The sequence below is a fragment of the Gavialis gangeticus genome, unplaced genomic scaffold (genome assembly GCF_001723915.1).
Source record: "Gavialis gangeticus isolate Ggan-Ray unplaced genomic scaffold, GavGan_comp1, whole genome shotgun sequence".
NCBI lineage: Eukaryota > Metazoa > Chordata > Crocodylia > Gavialidae > Gavialis > Gavialis gangeticus.
In genome coordinates, this window is record NW_017729034.1 from 42,200,164 (window position 1) to 42,216,902 (window position 16,739).

The 16,739-nt window shown below is 38.9% G+C and overlaps 1 protein-coding gene across 1 annotated transcript in view; it reads left to right on the top strand.

Annotated features, from left to right (window-relative positions):
- The window catches only part of ADSS (adenylosuccinate synthase), a gene marked incomplete at its 5' end in the record, with an annotated part of 39,981 nt that overhangs the window by 14,030 nt on the left and 9,212 nt on the right, over nucleotides 1–16,739 (top strand). The window contains 6 exons of the mRNA XM_019526717.1: nucleotides 886–993; nucleotides 1,283–1,364; nucleotides 3,046–3,172; nucleotides 6,642–6,796; nucleotides 7,354–7,478; nucleotides 10,549–10,646. Of these exons, the coding sequence (XP_019382262.1) occupies nucleotides 886–993; nucleotides 1,283–1,364; nucleotides 3,046–3,172; nucleotides 6,642–6,796; nucleotides 7,354–7,478; nucleotides 10,549–10,646 (695 nt within the window). The remainder of the gene's footprint in view (nucleotides 1–885; nucleotides 994–1,282; nucleotides 1,365–3,045; nucleotides 3,173–6,641; nucleotides 6,797–7,353; nucleotides 7,479–10,548; nucleotides 10,647–16,739) is intronic.

A 16,739-nucleotide genomic window follows, 5' to 3' on the forward strand; every position in this document is an offset into this window, starting at 1 on the left:
AGCCCTTCTTGGAAATCAAACATAGAGTTACTTAGCCATCTTCAGGATTATGTGATATGTAACTGTGGCCTGTGCTTTATACAGACTGCAGATTTATTAGCTTCTTTCTCATTCTTCTCAATAGATCAAGGTTGAAATGGTATTTCCTTTCTGATATCAGGGGAGACCAAAAATAATTGTCTGTTGTGATGCTGTTAGCTTGGTGATTTTTCTGCCTCCAGTTTCAGCAAAAAACTGTTCTAATATCTTATTTCCTTGAATGAGTTGTTCAAATTTTCAGATTATAGCAGTAGCATATGTCCATTTATATTCCAATCTTGAACGTTTTAGATATGAACGACTCCTACGCTGAGCAAAGTTTGTGCTCTCCTGGTTTCTATGTGGAATATAGTATTCAAAAGAAAGTTTCCATATGTGTATTTTAAGGCAGTCCTTCGTTTTCCATCACTTTAGAGGAAGATCCTTTGTACAGTTTTCCTTTCTGAGGATTTTCTTCCTCCTAGATGTATGAAAACTTTAAAAAATAGTCCTGCTTGTTAATCTCCATTTACATCATCAAGGGATGACAGCAGATTTATTTCCTTGACCATACACTTGGAGAAGCAACTATCAGTACATTTTCATTTAGAAAGACATGTAGGTCAAGCAGAAAAAAATACTTTTTTTTTTTTAATATATGGGAAAGTGAGAAACCTGTATTCACAAACAGGTATGAATGTTTTGAAATGGGGGTTCGTATTAAAATGTGAAAACAATTAAAAGTAAGCAAAAATATATTTAGTATATGTTAAGAATGAAACTGCGTTACTCATAACATGATTTGCTTTTAAAATTAATTTTCAGTCTAATTTTGAGAATAACTTATCGTTTTTACTTTTTTGAAAGTTTGGGAACTACAAAAAAAGGGATTGGTCCAGTCTATTCTTCAAAAGCAGCTCGAAGTGGACTCAGAATGTGTGATCTTGTTTCTGATTTTGATGAGTTTTCTGAAAGGTAATTTTTATATTTGAAATGTATGTTTTCCAGCATAACCTCTAGATATTGGATATGTCTATTTGTAAAAAGGCCAACAGTGTTTTGGTTGCAGTAATAGTATATTTTGGTATGTTCTACTTGTAGATGGGATTTCTGTATTTTAAAATGTCTTAAATGAATGCCTCTGAATTTTCCTTTTTATGGTGTATTCACAAAATAGTTTTATATCAAGGGGTTCAAGGTGTGGCAAACTGAGTCTAAAATGTTTTTGTCAAAAACATTTAAAAGATAATTTCTTGTATTTCAGGTTCAAACTGTTAGCCAATCAGTACAAAGCAATATATCCTATCTTGGAGATAGATATTGAAGGGGAATTGAAAAAACTCAAGGTAAGACAATTTCTGTTTTTAGTAATGGTCATATTTCAGTGTGAGAAGTTTCTTTCAAAATGGCTCTCATGAATCTGAGATTGGTATCCATAATTTAAAGGCTGCTAATTCTTATTTTAAGAAGACTGTCTTTGTTGACACCGCATTCTTTTTGGAGTATTCTCCTTCAGGAAGGCTATTATAAACTAAAGGAATTGTGTACGGTTAGAGTACAACTGCTACTTCAGGTTTCTTACTATAGAGTAAGGGAATTTGAAGGTACAGTGTTTACTTTAATATAAGATGATCCTGAATATAAGATTTATAAATTTGTTATAATTTTCTAGGTATAGAGTAGAATAATTGGAGGTTTGCCTTGAATATGTCCCCCTCCCAGTGCTACATCAGGGAAAATAAATCTAAGGGGGGTAAGGTAGCCCCCTTGCACTCTACCCCTCCCCCTACCTTGCACGTGGAAATGAAGCAAATTTGAAAACGGTGTGTGTGTTTACGTGTGCATTAATGTGCTTTTCCTAATGGGCATAAAATTTAGTACCTCCAGTGTGAGTGTATGATTTTTAAGTGACACTGAATGTGCAGTAACCTATTTTACTGTGCATTTGTGTAATAGCACGGTTTTTTGTGCATCCTTTAATGTGCATTCAAATAGACTGCTGCGCCTTAAAGCATACATGTAGACACACCCAGTGGCTTTGAAATAAGCATGCCTGTAGTCATTTGCACATAGGCAAATTACTATGGGTATCCATGGACTTAGTTCAGCCACAATTGATTAATTTTAGCTCTTTGAAGCTGCTACAGGTTTTAACACAGGTACTCTGTATAAACAAAGTTTTAAGCAGCACTTATAAACTATGCATGATACTAGTCCAAATCTGAAAGACTTAGTAAATGTGTACTCCAGATACTATCTCCCCCATCCCCCACTAAAGGATGCATGTGCAAATTAGTCTCCCACTCCCTACCAGAGCCCAGGTGTTCTTGTCACGAGTCCTGGGATCCTCCAAAATTTTTCCTCTGTTGCTTATTCTTCTTTTTCCTTCTAGGGAGATGGCCTCTGTCAGGGGTTTTCAACTCTTTTTAATAAATGTACCCCCAGTGGCTGGACATGGAACGGTGGCAGTGTGGGGTGGTGGGTGGCTGCGGTCAAGGCTGTGGTCACTGTTCCTGGGAGGCAGTGGTGTTCAGTGAAGCTGTGTTCCCATGTGCCTGGCCACATGTACCCCCTAAGGCTTGCCCAAGTACCCCCAGGGTTGACAACCCCTGCTCCATGTCCAAACCACAAATCCTAAGGTTCCCCATTCTTGTTACCAGCGCATAGCAGCCGTATCTTCCTGGTCAGAAAGGACTTGGGTGGGCTTCCTTCTGCAGCTGCTTAATATCTTTAGAATTGTCTAGAAGGAATTTCTTCTTAATGTATTTATTTAGCATTGCTTTCTTCTCTCTGCTTTCCACATGCCAAAGGAATGAGTGGGTTGTCAGTATAGGCAATAATAACACTTAGAAAACCAAACCTGATTTCTTACACAGCAGAGTGGTACTCTTGAGTTCTCTGGCTGGCTTTATCGCAGTGAATTTTTTATAACTGGTATATACTAGATATTAAACCTACACTTATTTACTTTGGTTTTATAACTTGCAAATTAAATCCAATGTTTAAAATACTGTTTGTGTTACTTAGGGCTACATGGAAAGAGTTAAGCCAATGGTGCGGGATGGTGTTTATTTCATGTATGAAGCTCTGCATGGACCGCCAAAGAAAATCTTGGTAGAGGGTGCAAATGCAGCACTACTGGACATTGATTTTGGTAGGTATAGCTTTGTTTTCCAGGAACTGTCCATAGGTCTGTTGTGAAAGCAGTATGCTTGTACAGTATTATGGAGAAGCCCTAGCCTTTGTATTTAAAGTCAGATTCTGTTGGGAGATGGGGGAAGGAGGACATTAAGTGATTTGCATGTTTGGTTTTTGACTCCGGGCCTGTGAAAATGAGGTGTTAAATTTGGGAAACTTTTTGAAAGTCAGTAAAATTGTGCGTATGTATGAGAGAAGCATTTGCATCATCATTTTAATTTTAAGGTTAATTTAGCATAGAGTATTTCTAATACAGATGACAAACTATTTGGCGTATAGTTGACTAACAGAACTGTAGCATATAAATTTAAAAAGCCCAAGGTATTGAAAGCTCTTCTTAGCATTTATAGTTTTATATTTCAAGGTTTGTATTTGTGGAACAGTTATGCAAAACGCTTCATGAGCATTTTAGTAATAGTAAGGTATCCAAACACATTACTGTAAAGATACATTGAGTGTAGATCAGTAAAACAACTTTCAAATAGAGAGGCTGACAAACCTGTATCTCTGTAAAATTTAAGATGCTCATTTAGGATGCGTCTTACTAAAAGAACTCTTTCCCCATGCCGTGCTGCATGGATTTTGTCTGCAGACCCTGAAGAACTGCTGTGAATACATTCTCTCTGAGAAATTATCACAATTTGGAAACTTTCTCAAACCCATCATCCAAAATACTATAACTCGGTTTCATAATGCAATGAAAACCTTTTTCTTTCCTTGAACAATTGTTGGAGTGTGTGCCCTTTTGAATTGCTTATTTTGCTGAAGGCAACATATATTGAATTGTGTTGCTGCTGTTTTAAGTGTTTAGATTTTTAGAGTTAGATCATTGATTCCTGAAGCACAAATAAGTGCTCTTTTTTTTAGCTTTTTCGTTTTTATGCATCTAAACAAATACCAGGTTTTCCCTTACTACTTTGATCTTTAAAGGAAGAGTGGTAACATAAGAAATTAATTAACTTAGCTGATGAACAGAGGAAAATGAATCAATGTAGTAATATGAAAATACAATTGAGTAAGCTTGTTTCTAGTGCCATGAAAGTTTCTTTGAGTTCTAGTGAAAACAACCTTATATTAAGAAATTATTAATCTGGAGTGTTTTGAAGCTCTTAAAATGAATAATTTTAAAAAACATCTTGGTAATTTGGTTTTAATATTATAGAAATCTATGGGTGTGTACTTCATTTTCATCAACTCAGTAGTTTGCAGCAAAAGTGGGATTCAGATTTCTGTACTCCTTCAGTTCAAAATCTTGTATTAAGAAACAAGGTGTAAATAAAATGGTTTCTTCTTTGCCTTGAAATATAAAAGGTTTGGTTCTTCTTGAAGCATACTATTTCTTTCCCAAAATAAATTACACAAGTGTCTTGATAAAAGCAGCTGTTCTCCATTGTGAATTCACTTTATAAATCCTTTATAGTTCTGTGTTGGCAACAGGTAGTTAGCATGACTGAGCATGACTTATATGGACTGCATGTAGACCTGTTTTTCTTTCATCTGTTCTCTTTCCCTTTCTTGAATCTGTCCTGTAAACACTTCATTGCTCTAACAATTTTTAGAAGAAGTTTTTAATAACCTTTTTCACATAATTTCTCCTCCTGTGATTTTTTTCTTACCAGCCTAACAACTTGAAACAAAAAAATTCGAACTGTTGAGGAATAGTTTTAAAATATCAACAGTCTCTGCCTACAATGAAGAATAATTTCCTTTCAGATGAAGGGGGAAGGTGTTTGAAATCAAGTGGGGAAAAAAAACCCGAACAAACCAAGTTTTCTACCAGGAGTTCTTAATGTTGTGTACACCAGCTTCCTTACTTTAGTTGGCTTGGATATTGAAAAAGTTTGTATATTAACAAATCTGAAAAACTTTTTAAAAAGTTCTTGGTTTGGCCTGGCATGAAAGTTTTATAATTTCAACTTCCTGTTTATGGGGAGTTTTCAAAGGCAGTGCATATGAGTTAAACATGCTGAATGAAGCTGTCTTCGGTGCCATCAGCTCTAGCATAGATGGATAGTGGCATGGTTTTTAGACGTGGCATTAACGCCTGTGATGATGGTTCAGAACAGTCTTCAAGATTCTGTTGCCGTTTCTCGGATGCATCCATTGTAGTGTCAGGGTTGTCTTTCTAGTTTCCTTTGGGTATCAGTGAAAAGTTAGTCTGTTAAATTGTGGATGAGAGTGAAGTTAGATTAATATACTCAACTAGGAACTAGAAGTTCATTGCAGTGACTGTTATGGCATAGCCTGAGCCATGAGGTAAGTCAGAGGCATCTTACTTGTCTGTGTTCCTCACCTGTAGAATCAGCTTAAATACTGCTGTTGAGAAACAAACACAAGAATATTGAGGATTAATTAAAACATAGCACAGCAGATTTATCTGGATACTTTAGTTTTTCCAAGTGGTCTGAGTTCTAGTTCTTTTTGCTGTGACTCCTTTCTTACACTTCTCACCTGCCAATCCTATTTTGAAGCCTCAAGTAGAGGAGGCTTCTTACCATTCAGTTCTTAGCTAGATCAGTATGTGATGAAGTTTGAATTCATAGTCTCAAGTCAAATGCAATTTTTTTTTGTCACATTCCTTCAGGAAGTGATTTTTCCACCAGAACTGTACAAACTTAAAAATGATTTCCTAGCTGTTCAGTGCTTTGGATACTTTTTTAGAGATATTTGGTTTACCATGATAACCAGATCTTGTTTCTGTATTGAGGACTAAATCCTCTGTTAAGAGCCAAATTCCCATCAGTGAATGACTCCTTGGGATATACTCTTTTGTAGGTCTTTTGAAAGGAGTATGTATGCTAGATGCATCTTAAAATAACATTTAATTTTTGTGTTAAAAAATAAAACTCTTTCGCTTGAACCAAGACTGAAGGTTTTATGACTTTTGCCAGAGTTCTGTTAGTAACCTTCTCTGAAGCTGGTCTTTTGGTCCTATATATTTGACTTGTATCATGCCCCCACACCAAATTTAAAAGACAGCAAATTTCTGTTGTCTTTAGATGTTACTAAAGCCTTTGCTCAACAATCTCTCTTTAGGTTCTCATATTTCTGCTCAGAGTGAATGTATTTTTCAGTAGCAAAATGAAGCAGAGCTTTCTGATGACTTCATCCAATTTTTATGGCTTGCATGACTCCTCAAAATTTTGCCTGGGCTTAATCCTGTGCCAGTTAATAGAAAATTTTACCACCGAGTTTGATTTAATTGGATCAGGCAAAGTGAACAGGGTACTAGTAACTTTATAAATATGAAGAAGACTTATTTGCAGAGTGTGTTTATTGTTGATGACTTTTTTTGAATGTTTAAGTGAAATCTTACAAAATTCACAATACCATTTTCATGGTTATCATATAAGTAATTTATGGCTCTGTGTTTTAACACTATCATACTCCTCAGTTTTTTCTCTTTTCTCTTTTTTTTTTAATAGGGACGTATCCTTTTGTGACCTCTTCTAATTGTACAGTTGGAGGTGTTTGCACGGGTCTGGGCATGCCACCTCAGAACGTGGGGGAAGTATATGGAGTTGTAAAAGCATACACGACCAGAGTTGGAATTGGTGCCTTTCCTACAGAACAAAATAATGTAAGCATTGTTCATGTTAAATGTGTCATACAGGTGGAAAAACAGCTGGGCACATCTTCTGTATATTCACCAGTAATACTTATGACAGTGAAGGGCACGTGGTCACCTGTACAAAACTTACCCTAGCATTTTACATGAGGCATACACTGCTATTTCTTGCCTTAACTAAAGGTTCAATTGCAGGTGTTATTTATTACAAATAGTTTGCCTTTTCACATGAGATACTGCTTTCCAGTTTTATCTGAAGCTGAATTTGCTGGGCTGGTAGTTTGACGGCAAGTGACCTGTTTCACAGCATTGCTCTGTGGCAACAAATAGCCATTACACTGCTTAATCAGCATGCCATGTTTGAGAAAATAGCATGCCTGCCTTCCTGTCTGTGTTTTGTTGGGGTGGGGGGGTTTGTCCTGGAGGGCAGGGTCTTTGTGTAATAGGGAGGTATTAGGATTATAACAGTGTTGTGTTTGTGGTCAAATGTGGTTCATAAGTACAAAGTTACTATTAATTCAGTGAGACATAGCATTGTCTCACATGGTTATGTTCTATTTTTTTATTAGGAAATTGGAGAATTACTGCAAACGCGAGGTAAGGAGGTTGGTGTGACCACTGGTAGGAAAAGAAGATGTGGCTGGTTGGATCTTATGTTACTCCGATACGCCCACATGATTAATGGATTCACTGCGTGAGTAATCTGTGGTGCTGATGACTTCATCTTCATATGTAGTATACCAAGGATTACTGCAAATTTGTATACGTATGAAGCTCATTGGTGCTAGCAGAAATTGGTACTACTTAAATGGATGCTACAAAGTTTAGTCAGCCTAAAAAGTTACATTGTGATTGTTAGCATGGCCGTTGTCTCCACTGAAATTCCATCAAGGTTCCGTAGTCTTCTGCAAAGCAGTTGTGTACTGTGAACAATAGATCTTAAAAAAACTAAGTATGAAATTGAAAGTTGAAACCTTAAATGAGACTCCCTTTTTATATCCCATGTAAGTTTTTAAAAATATATATTTTAAGGTATTTTGATGTTGTGTAATAGAGGTAAAATAATTGTCCCTATTCCAAGATGTCTATTTTGGAAACCTACAGTTTTATTGGTCAACTTTTTATACTAGTGGCATTCATTAGCATAGTGTATAGTCCGTGCTTCTGTCACAGAAGTTGCTAGAAGCATTGTTAGCTTGCCAATTAATTTTTATAAAGACTCAGTTCCAATTTGCTAGTCAAATAGTCTTAATCTGTAATATTCTGATGGTCTCCTTAATTTTTCTGCCTGCCTTTGCATCCACTTAAATGATACCTTATGGTTTAGAATTTTTGGCCTTATGTAAATTGGAGTAGAATTGTTTCTGAAAAAATGCATGCAGAAAAATTGTAAGGGTTTAACAACCCCCCCCGACTTGCATTTATTTCATATCTGTCTATATTACAGTGTTGTACATGCTTCTGAATTCTTGCTTCACTGTCCCTTTAATTATAGTACCCTGTCACTCACTGTTAGGGCAATTGCAGGAACTGCTTACATGTAACTTATAGTGCTTGTCATTTCTGGGCATCCCTCAGGAAGTCTTGGGGCACTCATGGCAGAATGTAAGAGGTTGAAAAGGCCACATATAACAGCCAGATTTTTGTTGGGGTAAAAGATTAAAAATCAGTGAAGGAAGCTCAGATGGAGCAATTTAATAGGTAAACCAGTACAGATATAAGCCTGTACTTGAATTTTTTCCTTTTTCTTGCCTATTTTTGTGACCTGACCAAATCTGGGAGGCATTTTATATGTAGAATTACACATTTTTGGAATACAAATAACTGTTGAACAGTGCTTTTAATTTTCATTTGTTTGTTAAACAGTTTGTAAAACGAATGCAGTATATAGCTTCCACAATTGTTTAGTTTTATGCAAGCTAAATTTATCAACATAAATTATTACAGCATGATCTATAGGTTTCTGTCACCAACCACAGTTTTGAGTATCCACGGTTTTGCTCCCCCGCCTCTGCTCCCGCCTGCTGCCTGTTGTGGGCTGGGGCAGGGAAGCTCCCTGCCACCTTGCACAGTCCTGGGGACCAGGGGTGCTCCCACCCTCCTTTGACTCCTCCAGGGCCTCCAGCATCTGGTGGGCACAACCTGGCATGGCTGGGGACAGTGGGGCCGCATGGGATCTCCACTGCTGGCCCCCCTGCTGCCCTGGAGACTCATCTCCTGTGCCTGCTGCTGCTTTGAGGGGCGCAGCCCCTCGCTGCTGACCTTGCTGCAGCCCTGCATTCAGGAGGTGTGTTGCCAAGGCAGTGTGGGGCAAGCAGTGGTTCCTGTTTCCTGACATGCCAGGGCATGGGAGAGGGAAGCAGGGCGGGAAGCAGGGGAACAGCAGCAAGCAGCTTCTTTATTTACCCTATTAAAAGTAAATAAAAGTGATTTTTATACACTGTATGTTCCTTTATAGTTCATATTCAAGTCCCTAACCCCATTTTTCCCATAAGCCTTTTGTCTTACAAACTGCAGTTTTGCCAACCATGGGAACTTTCAGGAACTTAACCCCTGCAGTTGGCTAGGGAAACCTGTATTACTTAATCATACCTCAGCTACACTAAGCTTTATAGACCTAGAGCATAAAACTCATAAATTGTGAGCTAATGCATGTAAAGTACAAAAATATTTAATCAAACGTAAGCAATATTGACACTTCTTAGGGGAAGAAGGTACAGCAGAGTAGATGGATGGATCCAGCGGGAGTGCAGTGGTGCAGTTGCACCCCTCTGATTCCTGCTCCACCCACACTCAGGTGTGGTAATATCAACTCAGATGCAGGAATGACTGACCATGAAGTATTGGAGGCACTGTCAGGACACTCAAGAAGGCTAGATTCTGAATAAGAAACGTATTTAACTATAATAACTACATGACTAAAGATGCAGTGTCTTTTGACTATTTTTTGCCTAGTACGTTGTGCTTTTTAACCCTTATATATACCCTAGCAAATATGTGCACATTCCATTAATTATATTGGTTTTTGCTTTGTTTTTTTAATTTAAATAACTTGTGCTAGCCCCCTAGTATATTAGTAAAGCATCTCTAACTGGAGAAAAATGTGTTGTGTTGTGTTATATGTGATTTGCCGTACCATCTGCACTTCCCATCTGCCCATGGGGGGCCAGGGTATCCATTCATAGCACCTGACAGAGTAGGTTGTTGCCTGTAAAAGTTCTTGCCTCTCTAAACCAGTGAGGTGAGGGTGGTACCTTAGAGACTAACATCTGCCTGGACACTTGTTGGCTGCTGTAAGGGAATAGAGATGCTTGCAATTTTTTAATGTAGTTATTCTTGCTTACTATTGGATGTTAATATAGTTGTTCAAATCATTCCAGACAAAGTAGAATAAGCAATTGGAATTGTCCGCTTAATGCCCCAGACCAGTCCCTTTATTTAATAATAGAAATACTGTTTCTTAGCTTATGTCCTTTTTCATATGGAGCCAAGTCCAGAGCTGCTTATTGCCTTTAGTAGGTTTTGTACTGGGTTAACAGTGGCCCTGTTTCATAGTTTCTAGGGTCGGAAGGGACCTGAGCAGATTATCTAGTCCGACCCTATTTCAAATTGAATAGCCTTCTTTTAAAACAGAAATGTGGTTATTAAAAGTTTAGAAAAATTCTAGCCAATTTTCGATCTTAATTTTTCATGTTATAAGATAGCTGAAATTTAGTTTAGTATACATATAGTATTAACAAAGCAGTTATGTTTTTTTTTAATAGGTTGGCTCTTACCAAATTGGATATCTTGGACATATTTCCAGAAATCAAAGTGGGTGTTGCTTACAAACTAGATGGGGAAATCATACCTCATTTTCCTGGTGAGTCTATTTACAGTTATTTTCTTAAAAGGTCATAGTAGCGTTCACAAGCAAACAGACACTGTGAATGCATGTACATAAACTCCAGAGAGTTTAGGACTGAACTAGTGGCAAAGCCATTTGTAACTTCTCAAAGAGTGGCCCAAGAGGCTTTCCTACTGAGAAATAATTCTAAAATATCCAAGTTTTTTTAAACAAAAATGGCAACGCTGTTTTTATTCCACTCCCTTAATACAATTTACCATAATGAATCTAATCATTGAAGAGAGGAGAAAGGGAGTTCTAATAAATGTATATATGTAAAATTATTCAAAATTGTATTTCCATCGTAATACTGAATTTTTAAGGTTTGAAGTCTTGAGAGAGTTTAGGGATAAAGGGAAACATTGTACCCCATTGAATAGCCAGAAGTTTTTACCTTTTAATAAGTGTATAGATGTTAGCTTTGAAAGGTTCCAAGTTTTATTACCTGGGATGTTTGGCGCTACTCACACTTTAATGTTAAGAATTAATTAATAGCAAGTGAGAATAAGAATTAATGTTAAGAATTAATTAATAGCAAGTGAGAAGCGTATCTGATTGCATGAATTAATGCTAGCCATGCACATACACACATATGTGACAAGTGTGTAGATATTTGAGGTGGTTGGAAAAAAATATTTTTAAGCCCATAGAAGCTATAAGTGATTGCTTTCATCCCTGTCTTATTATTTATCCAAAGATTACATTCAATAAATATGTTGTTCAAATGAATATTTCAGTAAGTTTTTTGATTATTTTGGTTTCTAGAGGAAAAAAAAGCAGGCAGTGATGGGCATGGGTAACAAACCAGTAAAATCTTCCTGCTAAGGAACTTTGAGCAACTAATGTATGTTCTTCTTTAGTCCCCGTAATCACGTTCTTATGGAAGTGGTTGATCAATAGCATATCTATCTATATGTAAGAATTTATCCATAAATAAAAAGCTAAGTAACTTTATTCTTTGTGTAGGACAAAAATAATAATTCTGTGGTTAAGGCCAGGGGCAGATTGCTACTATGTAGTAGGATTTTCAAAAACATTCAGTATTGGCCTTATTTAGAATTCTTTAAATTCTCAATGTATGTGGGAGAATATGGGAGCCGTTATTAAAACTCTGCTTTTATTTTTTCATGTGGCTTGGTTTGATTATCTTTAAATTGCTGTTTTGCTATCTAAATCCATCCTCTTGATCTTCATACAACACAGCAAAATAAATGCAGTACAAGTAGTTGACTCAAGCATTCACTACAGTGTTTTATATCTTAGACTTGACTTACGGTTTTTAAAATGCACCTATTCTGTTCTAACTGCATGTATAGAATAGAAAGAAAAGATTACAGGCAGACAGATTTGCAGAACAGTAAATTCTTCCTAGGGCAAATTAATCCATTGAGACTATCAGTAAACCCTTTGCTGTTAGTCCTTTATCAAAATACTTCCTTATTAAAAACAGTGGAAAATAGATAAACATTGCAAGATGCTTTAGGGATAAATTCCAATATTTCCAGCGTGCAAAAGCCTATAATTGGTTTTTGTTTTGTTTTTTTTTTCCTCCACACATGCGCTGTTTCTAGTACATGTCTGTTCAATCCAGAATCTTTTTAGTAGCGTCTTGGAGCATACCTATGTATCATACCTAGGTGTCCAGTATCTGAGAGGGTATAAACAGCAGGAGTATCCAAACCACTCTTTCTCTTTACAGCACCCTGGTAAGGATCCTGAAGTCCTAGGGTCCTGTTTAACTGCTCCATGAGGCTTTGTTAAAGCTACTCCATGTTTTACTTCCCAGAGCAGAAGATGACCTGTGTGGCCCCTTGCTCTTTAATTAGCATTGAGAATGTAGCCAAGAAGTGGGACTGAGTCAGCAGGGCTTCCCTGCCATCTTGTGCTCAGTCCTCAGGGAGGACATAATGTTGCTTTTAAATGAACTAGATGCACATCTCTCTCTTGGTCTCAAGCAACATGAGAATTCCAGGATCAAAGGCCTAGCCTTAGAACTGATTGGTCGTCTTGTGATCTCGGTGCAGTCTTCTAAAGTTGCCAAAGCAATAAGGCACTCATTAGACCCTCCTCCACAGATGCCAAAGCTCTGCATTTTATAGTACAAGAAAACTTTAATGGCACTGGACCATCATGAATCATGATTGCCTAGCTTTGCTATTGTTGCAGGCCTTCTAGAATCCTTCAGCTGTCAGAAAGATCAGCTCCATCAATGGAAGAGTTGCACTTCAAAGCTGAGGAGGAGGAACCCAAGGATAAGTCAACAAAGTACTGAGCTCAGTAACCATCTTATGAGCCCATCTTCTTTAACAGGAACATGGGAGACTGTTATCGTAAGAAAAGACGGACACTTCCAGAGAATATTTCACATAGATGGTAGGAACAGGCATCTGTCTGTCTTGTGAGAAAATTCCGTTTTGTTAAGGCATCAGCTTGTTTAACATTTGTGAGTGCGGCTGTAGAGCTCAATACTTGAATGACAGTCCTTTCTTCTATCACACATGACACACCTTGCTGGGGTTATTTGACCTCAGCAGTCTTTCCTTACTAGAGCAGGGGGGCTGGACCCAGTGATCTCACAAGGTCCCTTCCAGCCCTAAACTTCTATAAATCTATGAAGTTTGTATCTTACAGTCCTGAATGAGGTATGGAATTCTTCTTTCCTCTGCATATTGGGCTCTTCTTTCTTCAAAAACCTTCATTCCACACTTAATAGACTATTTCCCAGGGCTTTCATCCTCAGCAATTTTCTCTCATTGGTTCAGTGTTCATTGCCCTAATCTCTCTTGTGAACATCTTTGAAACAGAGATAAGGATGCCTGGGTGGTTGTCTTCCTATATGAGTTCTCCATACAACAGATCCTTGGGTATATGGCCATCATCCATTCTCTGCATATGACCACCCCATCAAAGCTGACGCTGCCTGAGAGAGAATAAGTGTTTGGAAAATTCGTACATTCCAAACCTTAGTGTAGGCACTTTTGTCCTGCCAGGCAGTTCCTAGAATGTGACAAAGGTGATGTAAGTGGAAGTTGTTAAGGTTCTTTTTTTTGCATATGTAGTCTAGGATTCATGGCTGTACAAAAGGATGTTGATGACACAAGCATAATAAACTTTGACTTTTGCCTTAAGTCTGTTTGTTGTTGTTTTACATTCATTTACTTGGCATGCTTATGATACCTGATGCTGTGCTAGGGGTGGGCAAAATACAGCCTGTGGGGCCCCTAAAAAAATGTAGAAAATTAATATTTCTCTGCCCTTGGTTCCTGTCAAAAATGCAGGAACCAAGGGCAGTAGGACCCAGGGGAAGCCAGGCGGGCTCCAACAATAGTGGGCAGTGCAGAATCTTCAGCAAACAACAGCTTACAAATCAAAACTTTCTGTACTTCAGTCTGTATGGAGATACATACCCTGTATCTCCATACCAAAACATCATGCAGAGTGGCCTTTTAGATCCCACGGAGAATACAGCCTTTCTTTCCCTGATATAAAAATCGAGGTCATTTTTCCTTTTGAAGATTTAAGGAGCCCTATTTTATCCAGCAGGCATCTAGTAAGACCAGCCAGGAAGGTGAGCAGAAAGACATACAGGAGGCAAACATCGAATCTCTCCAGAAAACAGTCTCCTCCTCAGTTGACAGTACTATGACTGCTATGGTATTCTGGTTCTGCCTAATACCAGATCTTTCAAGAATTTATCAGGAGAATGGTTCATATCTTGGAAACCTGAGTGAAAAGTGGCAGACAGGCATTACCTTCTTTCCTTCATTTCTCATAAACATTTTTATAAGCTCCTGACACCTGGGATTTAAGTTCCAACCATCCTCCAGGAGATGCCTAAACAGAGACTAAGCAAAGGACAAGGACTTTATTTAAAAAAAAAAAAAAAAAAAAAAAGGTGAATATCCTTGGTCAAAATTCATATTACTTAGCCAGCTTACAAAAGCATGTCAAAGTATCAATCACTTCTGACCAAATTGGACTTGTTCAACTGGGACACAATTTAGAATCATAGAAAAGTGGGGCTGGAAGAAACCTCAAGAAGTCCATCTAGTCCAGCGGTTCTGAACCTTTTTCCTACCAGGACCCATTTGCAAAGATCGATGCCCTGTCCCAACCCACACACCCTTGACCCTGCTGGTGCCTGACCCCCCAGGCCATGCTGGTGTCTCTGACCCATAGCCCCCTGCTTCCCCCTCTCCCACTGGAGAGGCCCCCAGCTGCCCCTGTCCCTCTCAGGCCAGAGCATCGTGGCTGCAGTAGCTCTGGCTCATGCAGGCGGCAGTGGAGCAAGTCTAGTTCCAGCATGGGCTAGAGGAAGAAGAGGCCTGTGGCACCTCCCTTTGCCCTGGGCTGGGGCTGCTGCAACCAGCCAGGCAGCCTGGTTGTGGCCCCCCCACCATGGGCAGCAGCCTGATGCCACTTACTCAGCCATACAACTCTCTCTACTCCCTTCCTCCACTGGCAGGGGCAGGTGCCTTCCCACCACCCCTCTGCCCTGCCACAGCTTGTGACCCTTTGAAATATTCTTGCGACCCACTTTTGGGTTGCAGCCCAGGGGTTGAGAAACACTGGTCTAATCCAGCCCTCTGCTCGAGGTTGGATTATCCCTAACTAAACCATTCCAGTCAAGTATGTGTCTAACTTTCTCTTAAAGACTTCCTCAGATGGCAATTCAACAACCTCTCTTAGTCATAACCACAAGTGCTTAACCACCTACATAGTGAGAGAGACTATTTTCTCTGGCAGGGGACAAGACTAGGAGCAACAGACTTAAACTGTAATAAGGGAAACTTAGGTTGAATTTTAGGAAAAGCTATCTCCATCTTTTGTATAGCTTCACTTCAGGTATTTGAAGATTGCTGTCAAACCCCTTTCCTTCCACTCCATTCCTTTTTCTCAAGAATAAATAATCCTGGTTCTTTCAGCCTTTCCTTTTAAGTCATGTTTTCCAGACGTGTAATCACTTGTATTGCTAGACTTTCCATTCTTTATTTTTCCACATCCTTCTCAGAGTGTGGTGCCCAAAACTGAACACAGTGTTCCAGGTAAAGCCTTACTAGTCTCAAATACAGTAGAAAAAACACTTCCTGTGATTTATAAGTAACACTCCTATCATACAGTTCAGTTGCTATTTGTCTTCTAACAAACACAATGTTGGCAAATATTCAGTTTATAGTCTGCTGTAACCCCCAGGTGCTCTTCTGCAATACTGTGACAGATTGGAGAATATCTGGCTATCTTCACACATACAATTTTTCTTTCCTAAGTGCAGGACATAGTGCATATCTTAACACTTGTCTAAGCACTTTGAACCATTTCTCCAGTTTATCAAGGTCTTTCTGAATCCTAATCCTGTCTATCCTCCATAAGTTCTGCAACTCCACCTAACTTGGTGTCATCTGCAAAGTTGCTAAGTATGCTCTCAATCCCATCCTCTAGGCTGTTAATGAAGATACTAAACAGTACTGGACCCAGGTCAGACCCCTGGAGAACCCCATTTGATACTTTCCCCTAACTGGACATCAAGCTGTTGATGACTACTTGTTTTTTGCAACCAGTTGATTTATTCCTAGCTAAAAGGGAGGCGCACATCCAATGGAAGGGAGGGGCCATCACCAGGGAGGACTATACTGCAGTTGCTCGGGATTGCAGGGGGGCAGTCAGGAAGGCCAAGGCGGAGATGGAACTGGGACTAGCTTCCTGGATCAAGGACAACAAGAAGTCCTTTTTTAAATACATAGGGGGCAAAAAGAAGGTTCTGGGTAATGTGGGGCCCCTGCAGGACACGCTAGGAAATTTGGTTGTCGCATCAGATGACAAAGCTAGCACATTTTAACGATTTCTTTGCCTCCATTTTCCTGAGCAGGGACTGGAACAGTCACCTCCCCTCTGGGCCCCCCTTAGATCCCAAGGGAGGCTCACCTAGGCCAAGGGTTAGTGAGGAACTAGTTAGGGAACTTCTGGAGGGACTGGATGTATTCAAGTCAGCTGGTCTGGACGATATCCAGCCTAGAGTACTGAGGGAATTGGCTGAGGTCATTGCGGGACCCCTGGCACGGCTTTACGAGC